This window comes from Stegostoma tigrinum, chromosome 20 (assembly GCF_030684315.1).
Source record: "Stegostoma tigrinum isolate sSteTig4 chromosome 20, sSteTig4.hap1, whole genome shotgun sequence".
Lineage (NCBI taxonomy): Eukaryota > Metazoa > Chordata > Chondrichthyes > Orectolobiformes > Stegostomatidae > Stegostoma > Stegostoma tigrinum.
The window spans coordinates 44,912,924-44,933,857 of NC_081373.1; the positions used below are offsets into that span (position 1 = coordinate 44,912,924).

At 43.9% G+C, this 20,934-nt stretch overlaps 1 protein-coding gene across 1 annotated transcript; it reads right to left on the reverse strand.

Moving 5' to 3' along the window:
• Positions 1-14,690: 14,690 nt before the first annotated feature.
• Positions 14,691-20,352, reverse strand: LOC125461848 (interferon-induced protein with tetratricopeptide repeats 5-like). Its single transcript, XM_048551132.2, has 2 exons — positions 20,003-20,352; positions 14,691-16,518 (listed from the first exon to the last, which is right to left on the reverse strand). Exons 1-2 carry the CDS (start codon positions 20,005-20,007, stop codon positions 15,051-15,053), a joined length of 1,473 nt encoding a protein of 490 aa, XP_048407089.1. The 5' UTR covers positions 20,008-20,352; the 3' UTR covers positions 14,691-15,050.
• Between the last annotated feature and the right edge of the window lie 582 nt (positions 20,353-20,934).

Here is a 20,934-nt window from a genome sequence, read left to right on the forward strand (position 1 = left end):
AGGGCCAAAGCTACTGGGCGATTTGAAGATATCCTCTTCCACACTGCCTACCCATTCCCCACGATGTAATAGTAATTGCACTGACTTTTACCTCACTCATCTCACATGGACCAGGTACAGGCGGAATGGTCTATTTCCACGCTGTAAATACTTTGTAGTATTTTTGAAACAAAAACAAAGTTGCTGGAAAAGCTCAGCAGGTCTGGCAGCATCTGTGGAGGAGAAACAGAGTTAACGTTTCGGGTCCGGTGACCCTTCCTCAGACCCTTCTGGTCACCGGACCCAAAACGTTAACTCTGTTTCTCCTCCACAGATGCTGCCAGACCTGCTGAGCTTTTCCGGCAACTTTGCTTATGTTCCTGATTTATAGCATCCTCAGTTCTTCTGGTTTTTTAGTAGTATTGTGCTTGTTTAACGGGAACCTGAGTTCGCCTTGAACAATCAAGGGGCATGAGGATGGGAGGGTGGAGTGAATGTGCGGGGAATTAAAGCTCGAGAGATCGAAGCGAGCGGATGATGAAGACATTCTGACAAGCGAACGCTCCATCTCCATTAGGTCTGTGCAGGTTGGAGTCTCTGGCACTATGGACAGTGAATAGAATAAACTGTAGCAAAAGCGGCACAGATAATGGTACATAAGAACATATGAATTGGATCAGAAGTTGCCCATTCATCTCCTTGAAGCTGCTCTGCTGTTAGTTAAGATCAGGGTTGATCGGATTTGGCTGCTACTTTCCATTTCACACTTAAACCCTTGCTAGTTAAGAATGTAGAGACAGCAAGAACTGCAGAAACTGGAGTCAGAGAGAGCACAGTGTGGAGTCAGCATTTAAGTTTGACCTTCCAAAATGCATCACTTCGCATTTATCCAGGTTGAACTCCATCTGCCGTTTCTCAGCCCACCTCTGCATTCTGTCAATGTCTCGCTGAAGCCTGCAATAGCCCTCGATACTATCAACGGCACCTCTAACCTTTGTGTCATCAGCAAACATACTAACCCACCCCTCAACCTCCTCATCCAAGTCATTTATAAAAACTACAAAGAGCAGAGGCCCAAGGACAGAGCCCTGCGGGACACCACTCAGCACTGACCTCCAGGCAGAATACTTACCATCTACAACCACTCTCTGCCTCCTGTCAGCCAACCAATTCTGAATCCAGATGGCCAAGTCACCCTGTATCCCATACCTCCTGACCTTATGAATGAGCCTGCCGTGGGGAACCTTATCAAATGCCTTGCTGAAGTCCATGTACACCACATCCACTGCTTGACCCTCGTCAACTTGTCTTGTGACTTCCTCAAAGAACTCAATAAGATTTTTAAGGCATGACCTGCCTCTCACAAAGCCATGCTGACTCTCATTAATCACGCTATGCTTTTCCAAATAGCCATAAATCATATCCCTCAGAATTCTTTCCAAAACCTTGCTGACCACAGACGTAAGACTGACTGGTCTGTAATTTCCAGGGATTTCCCTATTCCCTTTCTTGAAAAGAGGAACAACATTTGCCTCCCTCCAATCTTCCAGTAGACTCGCGTGGAGAGTGAGAAGCAAAGATCTACGCCAGCGACTTAGCAACCTCCTTTCTCGCTTCCTGGAGCAACCTAGGATAAATCTGGTGTGGCCCTGGGGACTGATCAATCTTAATGTTTGCTAAAATTTCCAGCACATCAACTTCCTCAATCTTGATCAGTTCAAGCCTGTTTTCCTGCTCCTTAAAGTCCTCATTCACAACAGGTCCCTTTCCTTAATGAAAACCGAAGCAAAAAACTCATTTAGGGCTTCCCCTATCTGCTCAGACTCCACGCACAAGTTCCCTACGTTATCCCTGATTGGCCCTACCTTCTCCCTGATCATTCTCTTATTCCTCACGTATGAGTAAAATGCCTTCGGGTTCTCCCTAATCCTTCCTGCCAAGCCTTTCTCATGCCCCTTCCTGGCCCTCCTCAGTCCACTTTTGAGCTCCTTCTGAGCAAGCCTGTAATCCTCTAAAGCCGTGCTAGACCCTTGCTTCTTCCACCTTACGTAAGCTGCCTTTTTCTTTTTGACAAGAAGCACCTCTGTACCCGTCATCCAAGGCTCCTTAATCTGACCCCTTCTTACCTGTCTCAGAGGAACAAATTTATACATCACTCGCAACAACTGCTCCTTAAACAGCCTCCACATGTCTGCTGTGCCCTCTCTGTGGAACAATTGCTCCCAATCTGTACTTCCCAACTCCTGTCTGATAGCATCATAGTTTTCTTTACCCCAGTTAAATATCTTCCCCTGGGACCTGCTCGTTTCCCTTTCCATGGCTATGGTAAATGTGAGGCTGTTGTGGTAACTGTCACCAAAGTGTTCTCCCACCATGAGATCTGACACCTGTCCTGGCTCATTGCCGAGCACCAAATCCAAAATGGCCTCTCCCCTCGTCGGCCTGTCCACATACTGAGTAAGGAAACCCTCCTGAACACACCTGACAAAAACAGCTCCATCCAAACCATATGCACTAAGGAGGTTGCAATCTATATTGGGAAAGTTGAAGTCACCCATAAGAACAACCCTGCTACATTTGCACTTTTCAACAATCTGCCGACCAATGAGTTCTTCGATCTCCCTACTGCAGAGGGGCAGGAAAGTTGACGTTTAGGGTAGGGACCCTACTCAGAAATGGGGTTGGCCAAGGGAGCTCAGAAATAGAGGAGTGGGGCTGGGGAAGATGGGTGGGATGGTGATAGGTGAATGTTGGTAAGCAGTGGTGAGGATTGGTCAGTGAGGTGGGTGGAGTGGATAGATGGGAGAGAAGATGGACAGTTTGTGTCAGGTCAAAGAGGCAGGAATGAGAGGGAGGTTTGGTCATGGGATGAGGCTGGGGATGAGGAGATTTTGAAACTAGTAAAGTCCACATTTAGGCCATTGGATTGTAGGCTCCTGGGGTGGAATATGAGGTGCTGCTCCTCCACTTTGCAGGTGGTGTCATTGTGACACTGGAGGAGCCCCAGGATGGACATGTCATCCAGAGAGTGGGATGGGGAGTTGAAATGGTTCACAATGAAAAGGTTTTGTTGTTTGCTGTGTACAGAGTGCAGATGCTCTACAAAATGGTCTCTGAGCCTCCACTTGGTCTCCCTGATGTAGAGGAGCAGCGGATGCAATAGACCATGTTGATGGATGTGCAGGTGAACGCCTGTCTAATGTGGAAGGTTTGCTTTTTCCCTTGAATGGAAGTGTGGGGGGAGGTATAGGGGCAGGTGTAGCACTCCCTGCGGTTGCAAGGAAAGATGCCGAGGGTGGTGCGGCTAGTGGGGAGTGTGGATCAGATGAGGGAGTCGTGGAGAGAGCAATTCCTATGTTAGACAGATGGGGTAGCTCTTCAATATCCATTCCATCAAAGTGGATTTTGCAGGCTTCGTCTGAAAGCATTGGATATGTTTTGTTTTGATATCATTCAAAAAGAGTCCGAGTCTCATGTGTGCAGAATTGACGAGATTGAGAGTGACTTGCAGAGCTGGAGCAGTGACACTGGAGTCATCTGCAAACTGCAGATCATGTAGGTCAGTTCAGTTTTGGTCACACAGGCAACTGAGGTTTAAGAGTTGTTTATCTGGCTTGTATTTGACACTCACAGCAAAGGACAAATGATCTTTAATGAGGAGAATAAGCAATGTCAGATGACTGGTTAACAGTATGGGGCTGACATTCAACCTTGCTCCTCACTGATATGGATTTGAAGGTGACTATTTGAGATCCCTTCACTCTGGACAGTAGTGGTCCGATCATTACGAAAGCTGTGACAAGATTGTGATGAAGTTACATGGACATTTAAATCTTTGGAGCAGAGTCCACAGAGCTTTATGATTTACAGAGCCAAATATTTTAGCCAGGTGGATGAAGGCAATGAGGAGTTTTCACTTTTACTCTCGACATTTTCTTAGATTTGTCTGGGAAAGAGGATGATGCCAGAGGCTCATCAAGAAGGGTTTTGGATCTTTGATGCTGTGCCAATTTCGGTTCAGAATCAGACTTAGTTATTGATGGTTACATGAGCTTGTCTCAATCTGGTCAGATAAAAATGCTTTTCTGTTTCCTTACAACTACTTTAGTCCAAGAAAGACGCCAGATCTTCAATTCAGATACTGCAAGATGAATATTGGGAGTCCATTTTTATTGATAATCCATGTGTCACTCACAATGTTATCAAGCTATTTGCCTGGATGGGTACAGCTCCAACAACATTCAAGAAGCTTCACACCATCCAGGACAAACCACTTGTTTGGCATCATATTCACAAACATTCACTCCCTCCACCATCAACATTCAGTATTAGCAGTGTGTACCATTTACAAGATGCACTGCTGAAATTTACCAAGGCACCTTAAACAGCACTTTCCAAACATAGAAACATAGAGGATAGGAGCAGGAGGAGGCCATTCGGCCCTTCAAGCCTGCTCCGACATTCTTCATGATCGTGACTATTCATCTAACTCAATAGTCTGCTTTCTACCCATAACCTTTGATCCCATTCACCCCAAGTACTATACAAATAGTTGCCTCTTGAATACATTCAAAGTTTTGGCATCAACTATTTGCTGTGGTAATGAATTCCACAGGCTCACCCACCACCATCTAGAAGGAAGAAGGCAGCAGATACATGGAAACACCACCACATCTAAGTTCCACTTCAAGCCAGTCACCATTCTGACTTGGAAATATATCACCATTTCTTCACTGTTTCTGGATCGAAATAATGATGTGGATTGACCCACAGCACATAGGCTGCAACATTTCAAGAAGGCAGCTCACCATCAGCTTCTCAAGGGCAAATAGAGATGGGCAATAAATGCTGGTCCAGCCAGGGACACCTATGTCCCATGGTTAATTTTTGAAGATTATGTAATTTTGATTTGAACATCGTGTGAGATATTGTATTATGATTCCCCTTACTAACTTACTCAAAAGTGCTCTGTGTTTGCAATGCAGCGTCTTCATTCACTCATTCATAATTCTTTACTAAGATGCTCAATAAAGAGGCTATTTTTGCCACTCACTGATCTTGGTTACTACTGAACATGACCCCATAATTTGACATATTCTCATTATCCCGTCTATCGGGTATTGGGTCTCATGTTTCTGGGGTTGGCATGTCAATTCCGCTCCTGTGCCCAAAAGGCACTCAATGTCCAAGTCGCCCACCCTCACGCTCACAAACTGTCCATTTCTCCTCTGCTGGCATAAAGCCAGTGGAGTGTAACGGGGCATGGGGTGGGCTCTCTCAGCTTTGTGTCATCTTCAGAAGCTCCTACTGCTGCTGGGTGGTTCGCTCCTTAATCTTCTCTAGGAGATTGGTCTTACTCCGAGGTTTTGGTGCCCCCTCATCCTTATTGCTTATTGCGTGACTTAGGCCTTTTCCCCTTTGCCTGCACCCACTGGCCCAGTGGCCCTCCTTCCCACAGACGAAACACTTCCCTGGGTTTTTGTCATGGATCTGTCCGGGTTTGCTGGGGGTCTGTCCCATTTGTCATGTCCGTAGGGCTAATGATTTGGCACTGATATCTCAACTGAGCAGTGGGCTTGGTCCACCAGCTCATAACTACTAGTCCCCCTCTGGTTCCAGTCTGCTTTGGTGAGCTTTAGCATCTTAGTAAGCTCAGGTTTAAGTCTGGCCACAAAAGCGGATTTCAGTGGGCCGTAACAACCTTCAAAATCCCTATTGCCCTGCATGTTTGGGACTCCTGTGCACTCTTTCCAGGTCATTCTAAATCTTTCTTTGTTTTCTGCAACTTCTGCAAAACTTGACTTCTGTCCAATCAACCTCAGGTACAGTTATGCCCCTGTAGCCAGTGTCTTCTTGCTGTCCAGCCCAGCTTGCAGCTCCTGCTCGTACTCTCCAAGGGCATCTCTGACTGCGTCATGGAGAAAACGCCCTTCTGCTTTAGTGACAATGACATGCCCATATATTCCCCTTAACCAATCTAGCTTTTCCCCTGTCTTTATTGGCCCCTTTTTGGGTGAGGCATTTCTTGAAACCACCTAACTATGTTTCCAGGGGTCACAGGTTCATTTACAGTGTGTTGTTTGATCTGTTTTACTGGAACACCCAACTCAGTGCCATCCTCTAACCTTTGCCTTACCACTTTCTCTACTTTTACCTTCTTGGTTTTAAGAGATTATAAAAGTGGTGCTGGGAATATACAGCCCTCATCACTCTCACTGCTAGAGGGTGCATCACTTTCATCCCTCTGCTTTCAAAGGTGATAGTTTGCTTTTGCTGAACCACTTCCTGGATGTCACGGGTAGCTGGATACAAATTCTGTATGGGCTTGGGAACTGGGGAAGAAACTGATAGGACTGTTATCTTGTCCTTCACATTCTTGTTTAATTCCTCAAACTCCCCATTTTTAAGTGTATCCTTTTCCCATTTTGGTCTCTCCTTTTGTAGCTGTGTATGCATTGCTTTTAATTGCTCTTTAAGATTGTTTTAATTCATGGGCTATTCGAGACCGGATTTCATTCCTTTGGCAAATGTGTCCCATTAACTCAAGGGACCATTTAGCTCTGTCTTTACCTTTCTGTTGGGTACATTTTCCCCAGACCTGTTACATGACATCTAGGGTCTACTGTCCTTTGGGAATATTGTATTTCTGCCCAATTTGGTTAGGGTTTTCTCTAATGAAAATTTTACTTCAATGTAGCTTTGTAACTGCCGCAGCATTTCTTCCTCAGTTAAGTCAGGAGGGGCCAGCCCACCTTTGGAGATCATAAGCAGCTTACTGGGGTTACTCATAGTCCTCTGAATACTTGCATTGTGGGCAATTTCTTGTTGTAGGCAATTGCAGCCGATTTGGATCGCTCGAGGTCTGGATGCAAGGGGGTTCGAAAAATGGCCTACTCACGTGAGGTTTGGGATCGTGTTCTGGGACTAGAAGTGTACGGAGCGGGAGCTGTCAGAATAGAAATTAAAAGGATCAAACCCGTGCACATTGCATTTGGCCCCTGTTAGGAGCCTTTGTATGGATAGGACCTGTAGCCCAGCTGCTCCTCGGAAAGTATATCCTTACCCAACTAAATTTTGTTTTTATATTTCACTGATGGACAGATAATGTGGTCCATCAGAACTCTACAAAGGGAAGAATTAAAGGACCACCCCATCTGAGCTAAAGGACACCTGTAGGTTACTGCAAATGGAAGCCGCGATTTTTAGTGACATCCCCATCTTGCACTAAACATCAGCCTAACACCCGTTGCAAGAATCCTCCCGATAATTCAGAGGTTACAGAAAAATGGGATTTTTGGTAAAGGCCCACAGCACCTCTAACAGCCCAATGTGGCCCTTGTGAAAGGCAAGTGGGGAATGGAGATCAACTAGAGATTACTGGAAAATCAACAATGCATCAATCAAAAGGTCCTACTAGTAGCTGACCCCTCTACAATATTCGGTGTCTTAATATCAGATCACAAGTGGTTCTCGGTCATAGATATGGCTAACAGCTTCTAGTCAGTACACCCAGTACCTGAAGTATATTTGTGGTTTGCCTTCACTATAGGGCCACAACAGTGCACATGGCCCAATAGAACAAGCATGCACAAATCTAAGATAATGAACCAAAAGAAGCAATAGCGACATGAGGAAAAACCTTTTCAAGTTGCAATTGGTATGCACTGTCTGAAGGTGTGGGGAATGCAGGTTACTGCAAGTTTCAAAAGGGCTTTGGTTTACTTACTGAAAGTAAAGTATATCTATGGCTCTGGGGAGGGGTTGATGAGGTGTAATAGATGAACTAATCTTTCGGAGAGACAGCACAGATATGATAGGTTCAATGACATCCTTCTATGTTGTTTAGATTAGGTTAGATTCCCTACAGTGTGAAAACAGGCCCTTCAGCCTAACATGTCCACAGTGTCCCTTGGAGCACCCTACCCAGACCCATCCCCCAATAACCCACACACCCTTGAACACTACGAGCAATTTAGCATGGCTGATCCACCTAGCCTGCACATCTTTGGACTGTGGGAGGAAAGTGGAGCACCCGGAGGAAACCCACACAGACACGGGGAGAATGTGCAAACTCCACACAGACAGTTGCCCGAGTTTGGAATCGAACCTGGGTCCCTGGCGCTGTGAGGCTGCAGTGCTAACCACTGAGCCACCGTGCTGCCCCAAACTTGTAACAGGGAGTAAAAGCAAAGGTTTGTTACTGTGTGTCGGATCGTGCTCAGTAATGATTGTGATTGGTGAGTGGCAAAAATAGCCCTTTATTGAGCATCCGTAGTGGCACAGTTTGAGGTGGCAATGCAATCCCAAGTACAGTTTCATATTAGCCTCTCTATACAGTTTTTGCATACATTAAAATTTTAGCACTATGGTGTCACATATTTGTATCTATTATATGCAAGTTTGCGTGGTATCTGTCCTGTGGAAGCAGTTGATGGGTTAAGCACTTGCTAAATGCTGGCTGTTACTCCTGATGGGATTAGAATGTCTGTCAGTTCTGAGCTTACGTTATTAAGAGGTGTTAGACCTTTGTCCTTAAAGTTAATAATGTTAGTAAAAAATTCTAGACCTGTATGATTTAAATAAGTGAGAAATGATATATGTAGTACAAGATGGTAGTCCTAAATAAAAGCTAAAAATAGGTAGCACAGTGTCATGGAAATAGGTAGTGTATAAGGACATTTCAAAGAGATAAAAAGCTGCAGACTGGTGCAAGGGACATGCTGGTGGAGGAAACTGATACTCTACGGCGCCTTCAGTTCCTGAGAGATGGTTACTAAGGGCTGATTAATAATATAATGTTTCCATAGTTTTGTGTAAGTTATGGAGATGCTGTGGTGGGGATGACATTGTTCTGAGTAGGTTACCGTATTAACACTTATTCAGGGGTACCCTTTCATACAGAAACAGGTCTAAACACTGCTTGCAGCCTAGGGCTGATAAGAATTGAAAGGTGTAAAGAAACGGTAATGTGTTGTCTGGGACATTTAATTTAGTTTATCTTGTAAGAGTAAAATGTACTGCAAAAACGTAGTTTTAGGGATGAGTGAATGGTAGTGCGGTATGAGAAACATAAAGCACCTGTAAGTGAGTCAGTAAAGAGAATCATAATACATCACAATCACACCCCTTTTTGATTCTACTGAGACCCTTCAAACAGAATCACTCGATTTCTATCATAATTCACAAGTACCACTTAGATGTTGGAGGGGCTGGTAGAAACAAGGCTCATGGTTGGGGATGATTCATACTCTTAATAGCTTATTGGAAACTGCACTTTATAAAATAGAAAACAACATACACTGCTAGCATAGCTATAATAAGCATCATGGTGGTCAGTCAGTCTTTGGTTCCACTGTATTGTGGGATGTTTGTTTAATGCGGGAGGTGTGAATCCTCTTTCCTTGGACCTTGAAAGCTGACTGGGTGATCAGCAGCACTGGATACGGTCCTTCCCATATCACATCTAAGGGTTCCTTATGGATATTTTTCACAAGAACCCACTCGCCTGGTACAATGTCATGATCTCCCTCCGGCAGATACTTCCAGGCAGAGGAGACAGAACTTACAGCATCTGTTAGTGCTTGGCAGTAAAACAAATGGGTGTCACTCATAAGCTGACACTTGCACCCCCTCCCACACCCCCATAGGTCTATTGGCTAGGGTAGGGACGTTGACCTGCCTGCCACTATTTCAAATGGACTCAGAGCTGTCGTTTTGTTGGGGGTAGACCTTACGCCGCACAGAACTATTGGGAAAGCCTGGGGTCAGGGCTTTCCACCTGGTGGTATTTAGCCAGTCGCTGTTTCAGAGTCCAATTCATTCTCTCCCCCCGTCCCGATGATTGTGGATGATAGGGACAGTGAAAGTTCCAGTCAATCCTCAACAACTGGCAAACATCTTGACACACTGTTTCTATGAAATGGGTTCCCTAGTCCAAGTCAATGCTGGTGTAATCCTTAGAAAGTACTTTATGTGTGTGATTCGCTGTAGCCTTCCTTGCGGGAACAGTTTCCACCCATCTAGAAATCCTGTCCACAATTACAAGCGTGTCTGAGTAACCTTGACAGTGTCAGAACAAGAAATAATTAACTTGCAAGTGTAGACTGTTAAAGCCAAAGAGGAGGCATATAAATTAGCCGGAAAAAGCAGCAAACCTGAGGACTGGGAGAAATTTAAAATTCAGTAGAGGAGGATAAAGAGTTTAACTCAGAAGAGAAAAGTAGAATCTGAGAGTAAGCTTGCTGTAAACATAAAAACTACCTGCAAAATCTCCTCTAACTATGTGAAGAGAGAAAGATAAGTGAAGACAAATGCAGGTCCCTTACAGTCAGAATCAGGTGAATTCACAATGAGCAACAAAGAGAAGTTAGACCAGTTGAACAAATACTTTGGTCTTCACTAAGGAGGACACAAATAATTGTTTGGAAATGCTAAGGGACACAGGGCTGAGCAAAGGAGGAACTGAAGGAAATCCTTATTAGTCAGGAAATGGTACTGGGGAAATTGATGGGACTAAAACTCAATAAATCATCAGAACCTGATGCTCTGCATCCCAGATTATTTAAGGAAGTTGACCTGGAAATAACAGAAGCATTGGCGATCATTTTCTAGCATTCTATAGACTCTGGAAAAGTTCCAATGGACTGGAGGGTGGCTATGTAACCCAACACTTTAAAAAAGGAGCAAGAGAGGAAACGGGGAATTGTGAGCTGGTTAGCCTGGCATTGGTGGGAGGAAAATGCTAGAGTCAATCATTGAGGAGCATTTGGAAAGCAGTGACAAGATCAGTCCTAGACAGCATGGATTCGCTAAAAGGAAATCATGCTTGACAAATCTTCGGGAATTTTTTGAGGGTGTGGCCAGTAGAGTGGGATAAGGATGAATCAGTGGATGTTGTGTATCTTGACTCTCAAAAGGCTTTGACAAGGTCCCACACAAGAGATTAGTAAGGAAAATGAAAGCTCATGGTATCGGAGGTAATGTATTGACATAGGTAAAGAATAGTTGGCAGACTGGAAGCAGAGAGTTGGAATAAATGGATCCTTTTTGGAATGGCAGGCAGCAATGAGAAAGGTACTGCAGGATGCTGGGACCCCAGCTGTTCACAATATGCATTAACCATTTGGACGAAGGAATGACTGAAATATCTCCATATATGCAGTGTGTGGGCAGCAGTGTGTGTTGTGAAGAGAATACTTAGAGGCTACAGGGTGACTTGGGTAAGTTGGATGAGTGGGCAAATGCAATAAAATTTGAATAAATGTGAGGTTATGCACTTTGGTCGCGAAAACAGGAAGGAAGATTGCTATCTGAATGGTGGCAGTTTTGGAAAAGGTGAGGTCTGATAGGACCTGGGTATCGATGGTGGAACAGTCACTGAAGGTTGGCATGCAGGTGCAGCAGGCAGTGAGGAAAGCTAATGGCGTTCTCTCCTTCATAGTGAGAGGATTTGAGTATTGGAATAAGGATGTCTCATTGCAGTAATACAGGGCCTGTGAAGTCGCACTTTGAGTATTGTGTGTAGCTTTGGTCTCCTTGTCTGAAGAAGGATGTTCATACTTTTGAGGGAGTCTAGCGAATGTTCACCAGACTGATTCCTGGAATGGCAGGACTGACATATGAAAAAAGATTGGATGGATTGGGCTTGTACACACTGGAATTCAGGAGAATGATAGGGAATCTCATAGAAACACATAAAATCATGATGGGATTGGACAATCTAGATGCAGGAAGAATGTTCCCGATGTTGGGAAGGTCCAGAACTAGGGTTCAGAGTCTAAGAATAAGGATTAAGCCAGTCAGGACTGAGATGAGGAAGAATTTATTCACTCAGAGAGTTGTGGTCCTGCAAAATTATCTGCCACAGGAAGCTGTTGTGGGCAATTCGCTCGACATATTCAAGAGGGAGCTGGACATGGCCCTTGTGGCTAAAGGGATCAAGGGGTATGGCAAGAATATTTTAAAAAGTGAAGCCATCTTTATATATTGATAGTTCAATTCTTTTAAGGTGGGATGCATGATGATACTCTGACTTTAGCACGTGCATTTTGTCCTAGTTATTTTTGAAGACAGAATGTATGACAGGCACCGAACTGACTCTTCAAATCCATTAAAATAAGAAGCTTGTGAGGCCCTGTGTTTCTTTTCCAAATTAGAACAATGTAGCAACATGAATGGGTGGAGTCAGGCTTCCATAGAACCAAGGTTTTCATTTAATTTTTAGCTGTTAGGGTTTTGAGGTTGGCGATGGAAGCTGCCTTACATCGCTCTCTCTGTTTCAGCTGGAGTTTTCTTGGTGTTCTTTTCTCCTTGACTGGAGAATCATCACATATGAAACAATCTATTTTACTGAAATTGCCTTTGTGTTTATGGTATGTTACTATATTGGAATAGTTGCTGTTTAGTAGTTTATGTTAAGTTTTCTGGTAGAGTTAGAGTTATACCAACTCTTCTTTCTTTTGTTTGTATTTTAATTGTAGTGTAAGAATAAAGTGTGTGTTGCTCAAAGTTGAGTGTTGTGACCAATTGAATTATACTTGGAACACAGCACCTTGCCATTGGCTTTAAGTGTGATAAAAATTAGGCTATAGTCTGTCTGCTTCATACATTTGAAGAGGTTTGGTCTGGTCCATAATGGTCCCACTTCATAGAATGATTCACACAGGTCCCACTTCACTCAGTGATTCACAAGTTGAGCATTACAGTCTAAACGTCCCCTCTCCCAAATCTTAATGTTCCTTTCTTCATTTCCCCTCCCATTACAGGAAGTTACTAAAATAATTTTAAACATCTGAACATCGTCTGAGGAGTTTATCATATCATGCTTTGAATAAAGGATTGGACACCTCATTGAACAATTGTAGCTTAAGATTGATATAGGACCAGACTATCTTCTCAATGAACATCCTGAAAAGCTGAACAAAGTCGTTGATTTGGTGATTAGCCAAACATATCAATGTCTTCTAGACATATGGTTGTCAGGGATTTGAATACATGCTTTTTGATCATGTGTAGCTATTTCCTGTATCTCTGTCTATCCATAATGGGTGTATTGTAAACAGATTATTCATAGATCATAGAATCCCTACAGTGTGGAAACAGGCCATTCGGCCCAACTAGTCCACACCGCCCTCCGAACAGCATCCCACCCCAACTCATTCCCTGACCCTTGAAATTCCCCATGTCTAACCCACTAACCTAAACATCCCTGAACACCACGGGCAATTTATCATGGTCAGACCACCTCCCCAGCACATCATTGGACTGTGGAGGAAACCGGAGCACCCAGAGGAAACCCATGCAGACACAGAGAAAATGTGCAAACTCCCACACAGACAGTTGCCTCAGAGTGGAATCGAACCCACTGTGAGGCAGCAGCGCTAACCACTGAGCCATTGTGCCAAATTATTGTTTAGCTTAAATGTAGAAGAGATATTGTATCAATTGCACTTTGAATGTTGTCTCACTACTTGTTCTAATCCTCAAATCTGACCTAAGAAGTAATCTGTCAATAGCTGAAGACAATGTTTCACGCAAACAATTTCCAGGCTTGTAAGGAACATGAAATAATGACTACAGAATTAACATTAAAATGGCTGTCAACTCACAAACTCAGCATTGAGTGAAAAACAAGGGTCTGGGTCTTACATTACTACTGCCGAATCACTAAAATTTGGCAAGGAAGCCTCCGCTTTACCTCTGCTTCTGAAGATGTTGACTCTTTACAGTACAGTTCCATTGGCACTGGCCATACTGAACTACCTTTCAAGCTATTTCTGATATTGAACGTCCAGACAAAATTACCCCAGAAAGGCAGGCCCCTCCCAGATACTGATTTTCTTAGATGGCAAAATAGCAATCGAGGCCTTTGCAACGTCTCCTAATGTTCGGTTCTTCCATTGTTTTAACCCTGTGGACCTTCTCGATCATTTCTCTCAATCTCTTCCTATTGTGGTTCTATGCCTGTAATCCATCAGGGTGAGTACAATAGTGTTACTGCCAGCATAAGGGTTGGTTTGAATGTTCCATATAAGAGCTCACTTCACTCCAATATTGACAAACAATATTGACCCTCAGCAATGCAAAGATCAATGACACAAATAGAATTGTAGCAAAGGTTTCTCTTTATTGGCTATTTTAATGGTCAGTCTCTATTTCACAGCAAATTAGCACTTGCAGTTGAAAAGATTCTATCCACACAAAAAAGAAAGCCTTGGGTATTACTGAACTATTTTTATATTCTTTAAGAGTAGTCTCCCAGTGAAATTGAAGCATTCAGAAGACACTGAAAAATCAGGGAGCCATAGCTAATTCGTTGTCAAGAGAATAATGCTTCAAATGTTATATTTTCCAGAGTATAGAGGAAAAACTGAATTGACATCAATGGACCATTGCTACATGCAAGAGAATAGGTTACATGAATATTTCTGCATATACAAAATGATGAGTTAGATTGATTTTATATTGAAATATATATATATATATATTAAAATTTGTTTTGTCAATACTTACCATATCTGTTCATAGATCAGATCCTTCCCTTGCAATGTAGATGCTGGAGAATCTGAGGTAACAAAGGTGTAGAGCTGGATGAACACAGCAGGCCAACCAGCATCAGAGGAGCAGGAAGGCTGACGTTGTTTCAGGCCTAGACCCTTCTTCATTTCTGAAGAAGGATCTAGGCCCAAAACGTTAGCCTTCCTGCTCCTCTGATGCTGCTTGGCCTGCTGTGTTTATCCAGCTCTACACCTTGTTATTTCATATAGGTTTCTCAGAAGTGAAGAATTGACACATTTAGTGAAGTCTTTAGTTTTCATGACGTATAGTTTTATCAGTACAGCAAAAGTTTGTAAAAGGCCGTCACTTTCCGATACAATGCTTATTCGTTACTCCAAACAGATAAAAAATGATTACACTCTATTACACTGACTGAAGATTTCATGTTTACAATTACACTAGTAAATTATAGCAGAGGCTTTTCCTGTAATCTTATCAGCAATACTTTAAAATAGCATTGTGCTGAAGTTCACATTTGGGCCTAAAGACAACACTATAATGCGACACATGTAACTTTAGCTTGGGGTATCATTTTTAGCCTGGAGAGAAAGCCGAAGTTCCAAAAGAGCACTTAGGTATTTTTCATTGTCATGATCAATCTGTAAGGCCTTTTCAAAGCATTCAATGGCGTTACGCTTCTCCCCAGCCAGCTGGTATACGTGTCCGAGGATACCAAAGGCCTTGCTGTCTCTTTGATTGCTATCAATTTGTCTTGTTGCAATCTTGATCAAGTATTTGCGACACGATTCCCATTCCTTTGAGGAACGTTTGAATTTAAGTCCTTCTAGAAAATGGGCGATGGCATTTGATTCTGATCTTTTGTGATGCAGTTCAAATAACCCAGCCTGAAAATGTACTGACTGTCTATCATCAGGATGCATCTGCTCTGACCTCAGTAGATTGCTGAAGATCTCTTCTACTTTGAGATATTCTTTATTCAATGAACAGACTACCGCATAATCCAACTTTGCAATGACAAATGTTAAAGGACGATTCTCGCTTGCCATTTCAAAATGATACTTGCATTGATTGATCAATTCAGTTATCTGTTGTGAGCTAAGACTGCGATGCTTTTTGAGGTGTGGGTTTTTGATCAGTGGCATTAGTTTGGTTTTGTAACACAGTCCTACTTGATGGTGTAAGAAGGCAGAATCTGGGGCAATTTTCAATCCTCTTTTCAAGAGCTCCAAAGACCTTTCCAAATTTCCTTCTTTCCTGTGAAATTTGGCTGCGTATCGAAGCACATATAGAAGATCAGGGGACTTCTGCAAAGCCCTTTCAACTAAAGTGAATGCTTCCGCCTTTTTGTTGAGCTCCTGAAGCTTTAAAGCCAACAGCACCATGGATACAGAGTCATCAGGATCAAGCTCCAGCACACGTCTGAACCACTTCACTGATTCCCCAGACCCTGTGGTTCCAGAAAACACTTCCAGGCGAGACAGAACAGTGGCATAGCCAACATTCCATTCAGTGTTATCAGGATCTTCCTCCAGAGCCTTTTCAAAACATTCCTTTGCTTCCTCATAATACTTCCTGGTTGACCTCAACAGTGACCAACCCTTCTCCCCATAAACCTCGGGTATCATTGCTGTAAATCGGGAGGCTTCAGGAAATAGTTTACAGACCGTCTCCAGCTTGTCGAGGTAGGACTGAGCCTCTTCCAGTCGCTCCATGTGATAATAAACCCAGGCATAGTTTCCATAGGTGACAATGATTCTTTTCTCAAACTCATCTTCGTGTTTCTCCTTCAGAATTTTTTCAGCTTCCTTTAAATTCTGTATTGCCTCTTCACAGTTTCCTTGCAGACAGTTTACAAAAGCTAGTTGATTATAAGGCATGGCTTGATATTTCACACCAGCCTGTATTAAATCTTCTAATCTGTGTTCCATATCATCCAAGTCGATGTTTTCTTTCTGTGGGGCCCATGTGAAGTGACATTGAAGCTGGCCGAGTTTTGGTTTCAAGGAATCCTTCAAAGTGTTGCTGTAAGAAAGCACAAAATGAAGCCTGGCTTATGTATATCTAAATTACATTCGTAACTTGCATGTAATTATTGTTGCACTCATGGCAAAGTCTGAATAGCTGACCAGGCTTATGGGTCAGTGCAAGTGGATTCAGATCAACCCCACTACAGCTGGATTTGGCCAGCACCCCTCAGTGTGCACACTGCAACTACAGCAATCCTATAAGGAACCAGAATGGGACAAGAAAATCAACAATGGATTCAGCTGGCAGAAATCTATGATCATCCCTTACAAAGGAACACATGAAAGAGTAATATACATTTAGATCATGGCTGATTCTTATCTCAACTCCTCCTATCTACTTTGGTTCCATAATGCTTCCTCTTCCTGTTGAAAAAAGGACTACTATTCTCAGTTTTGAAGTTTTCAATTGAATTCTTGCGGATTAGATTTCTAGATTTCCATTATCCTTTGTGTGAAGAAGAGATGGTTGAACAAGAATGTGTCAAATTACTGTCACATAATGTTCACCCTTTGCATTCATATCCCACTGTGATGAAGGCCAATATCCACTAACCTCAATAAATAATCCACTGGTCCATTAGATTTAGCTATTATGGGTATTGAACATTTTCAAGCCTGTTTCTTGAATTCTAGTCATAATGACCACACAGCTTTTGTCTCCTTCTCGCATTTTTTGTTTTGCTTTTTACTCCTTGACCTAAATTATTGATATATAAATAAAGTGGTATGGATGACTGGCAGTGTGGTATGGATGACTGGCAGTATGGTTAATCAGTTCCTGCCATGTGGAGAACACATCTGCTACACCGAGTCAATGCCTCCCACTTGTTCATGAATTTCTCAAATGCCAAAACTTCCCTCACGATATAACCAGATCCTTGAATCTAGTGTTCCTCTTTTCCAGAACTCACCTCATCTCTCCCAGCCTTCTGAGATCCTAGAAACTTACCTATTCCACTGAATGCTCATGTGACATTTGACTGAATTGATTATTAGAAATCGGTGCATATATCACTTCCCAAAAATGAAGCTTATCATTATAAGGCGGTATCATTCTAATGACTTCAAGAGCATTGAGTGTGTACGTTCTTATGTAAGACACAATATCTAGACATTAATTCTTCCAGATTTTCCGGACTCCCGACAACTGGAGATGGATTGGCCTCAACAGATGCAACAGTAGACACTTTAGAGGTCCTAATACACTGACTAAGTGCTAATTGCCCACAAAGTGTAAAGTTACAATGGGCAAATACCCATCGCCTGGAACTCTCCACAAATGCCCCTAGATCGAAGTTAGAATCATAGACCTCAGGGGGTTCTACTTGACTTAACCAAAAAGGTACCAAGGAGAGGTTAGAGGATTAAAGCCTGCCCTAACTTCTGTCTACTCTTTTCTTGGGGGAAGGATGGAGATAGTTGCTGTCCTCTGGGGTGGGGATGAAGAAGGTCAATGAGCAGGGGTGGAGGGCATGTTGTTGTGCCTTGCTTACAGAAGTGGGCTTGGTCCAGGAGCAAATTTGGGGCTGTCACTTCTGACCTGGCCTCTATCTGTCTCCATCATTCGCCCATTCTAGCAATCAACCCCATTGCCCTCTGCCAACCTAAAGCCCTCTTCCCCTCTGCCACCATCCCTCTTTTTCCCCCCGCTGCCCTACTATCCTTGCCATCCTATACACTCAATTCCCTAACATACTTAACTCCTCTCAGTAGCTTCTCAAAGAGACACTAGCTCCTTAAAACTGTGTTTACACCTTGAAATGCAGCAGCTATAAAAAGATGGACTGGCTTCTGGGATGCTTGACTCTGATCCTGCCTGCATTGTTCACTAGATTCTGTCTGTTGAGATGGGTCCTGCACCAGAGGTCCAAGGAAAAGTCAAAGGGAAGGGAGTAATTTTTGTTTGATTTGGGTGAGAATTAGTGATTCCGAGCTCAGTCAGACGATTTGGGACAATAAGTAGGCTTACTAGCCCTACACAGCACTGCAAACTACAGAAGATAGTGCAAGCAGCAGCCTGAGCTCTCTGTCAGGGAGGGAGGATAGGAGGATCAAGCAGAAAGTGAGAAATGGCTGAATTTGCAGGGAGAGGTGATGTGTGGATTGACTGAAAATCACACTCCTTCAGAGTGCCTTTATTTTCTGACATCTCTGGAATGTGACATAGTTTTTCACAGGATGGTAGGGCCAATCACCCAGAAATATCCATGCCTCCAATTAAATGATTATTAAGCTCATTTTTGAGCAGTGACTTGTAACTGTCACAGGGAACATTGCAAACATTACTGCGAGAAGTGGGTGAGAGAGGTAGGTGGCTATGCAGGTAAGGTGGGGGGGGGGGCAAGGTGCCTAACGCACAAGGGGGTAGAATAGCAGGCAGGCAGGTAAGTGGGTAAGAGATTAGGCGGACAATTGTCGCTAGCACATCAGGCTGCACACACACACACACACACACACACACACACACACAGCCAGAAGCCATGAGAGACTAGTGGATGTAATGGTCAAGTTGTTGAAGAAAAGGGGACAGATGCTCAGCTGCTCAGACTAACAAAGAGCTGGCATCGTCAGGGGGGCAACACTTGTATTTGTGAACAGCGAGTGGGAGGACAGTGTGCAGGACATAAGGGAGTTGGCACCATTCAGACAGCAAGGGTTGGCAGAGGGGGCCCAGGCAAATGAACAAGTTGATGGAGCTGAGTTAAGGGTGTGCTACTTTCACAATGGACAGAACAATAAAGGGGGAGGGGGGGCGAGGAATGTTTGACAAGATGCACCCTGTTCCCACCCCACACCTCCAGCCACTCCCCTTTCAAGACACGGACAGAGAAGCTCAGTGCAGGCTGCGAAGGGAAGCTGTTGACGCAAGCCATCATATGTCTGCCCAGGAGTCAAATAGCCTGGTGTCGTGCGACTCCACACCATGCCTAAGAATTAGCAGCTATCTGAGACAGTGCTGTGGAAAGGACACCTGTCCAGGTTGCTGGTCTCGGGTCATTGCTGCTCTGGTTCACAGAGTCCTGCAGCCCTGACACGGTTTGCTGCAATGACTGAACTGTGAACCCGGAAAATCGGAACAAGAACGGAAGTTGCCAGAAAAGCATCTGTGAAGGCGGAAAAAAAAATACAGAGTTAACGTTTCAGGTCCGCTGACCCTTCCTCAGAACCTGCTGAGCTTTTCCTGCAACTTCCGTCTTCCTTCCTGATTTACAGCATCCGCAGTTCTTTCGGTTTTTGTTCCGGAAAATCGGTGGATGTTGTGTCTGATCTGGGTCGCAAGTAAGGATTGGAAATATTTCAGGCAAACATTCGTGTCACAGCAGGCTGCATTGAAAAGCTCGGAAGTGAACTGCTGAGGGATCCCTGGCGGTGTACGGTGGTGTATGAATCAGGTTTCCTGTTACTCCCAGCCTCTCACCCTTCAGCAGGATGACAAAACATCTACCAAAACCCCATAATAAGGCGCAAGGTTCACTAACCTCATGGTGCTGCTTCGGAGGTCTCCTCTTGTTGATCAGCTTGTCTTCGCAGACGCTGGTTTATAGAGCCTGGAATCACATGATTTCAGGGAAATGTTACAAGTGAAACTGGAAAGCGAACCTCGACAGAAAACACTTCCCCGACTGCCTCATAAAGGGAACGCCCCGATTTCCCAGACTTCGGGAATTACCAGCGCTTAGGCTGGTCCGGCAGCGTTTTGTGCTGAAATCCGACTGGTGTCAGGGAGGCCAGGGAACATTGGAACTTGGAATGGTATTCCCGGCCTTTCCTGCAATGGCCTGGGAACGCCTAGGATTTTTGTTTCTAAACATTTATAGGATGTGGATTTCTGTGACTGGGTAGGCAACTACTGCCCATCCCAAATATAACCCATTCCCTCCGGAAACTATCATTCGTACCTGGTGAGACCTCCATGTGACTCCAGACTCACAGCCCAATGGTTGACCCTTTACTGCTCCCTGGGCAATTGGAGATGGGCAATGAATGGCTGAGCCAGTGACACCCTCATCGTGTAATTTTTTTAAAAGAAGGCCCAGTGAAGAGTTAACCATCAGCCACATTGCTATAGGTCTGGAGTCACATGGAGACCCGATGGCAGAACTCCTTCCCAAAATGACACGAATGAAGCAGAACCATGACCTTCTGCTTCCTACTGCCCAATTAGTATCTGAATTTCACTGAAGTGGGCACGAGCTTACATGAGACAGGGCGACACAGAACCAGAACTTGAAAGCCTCAGGTACTGATTCTGAGCTCGCTGGGGGAATCGGTTGGAAAGCTGGGGCTGAGTTGAGTTGCTGTCAATGCAGTCCTTGAAAAGTGCCCCAATCACTGCCTGAGCACTGCCTGTGTGCTTATTCGATGTGGTTCAGGTCTGTCTGCACTGGTCGCATGAGATTCAAGTACAAAT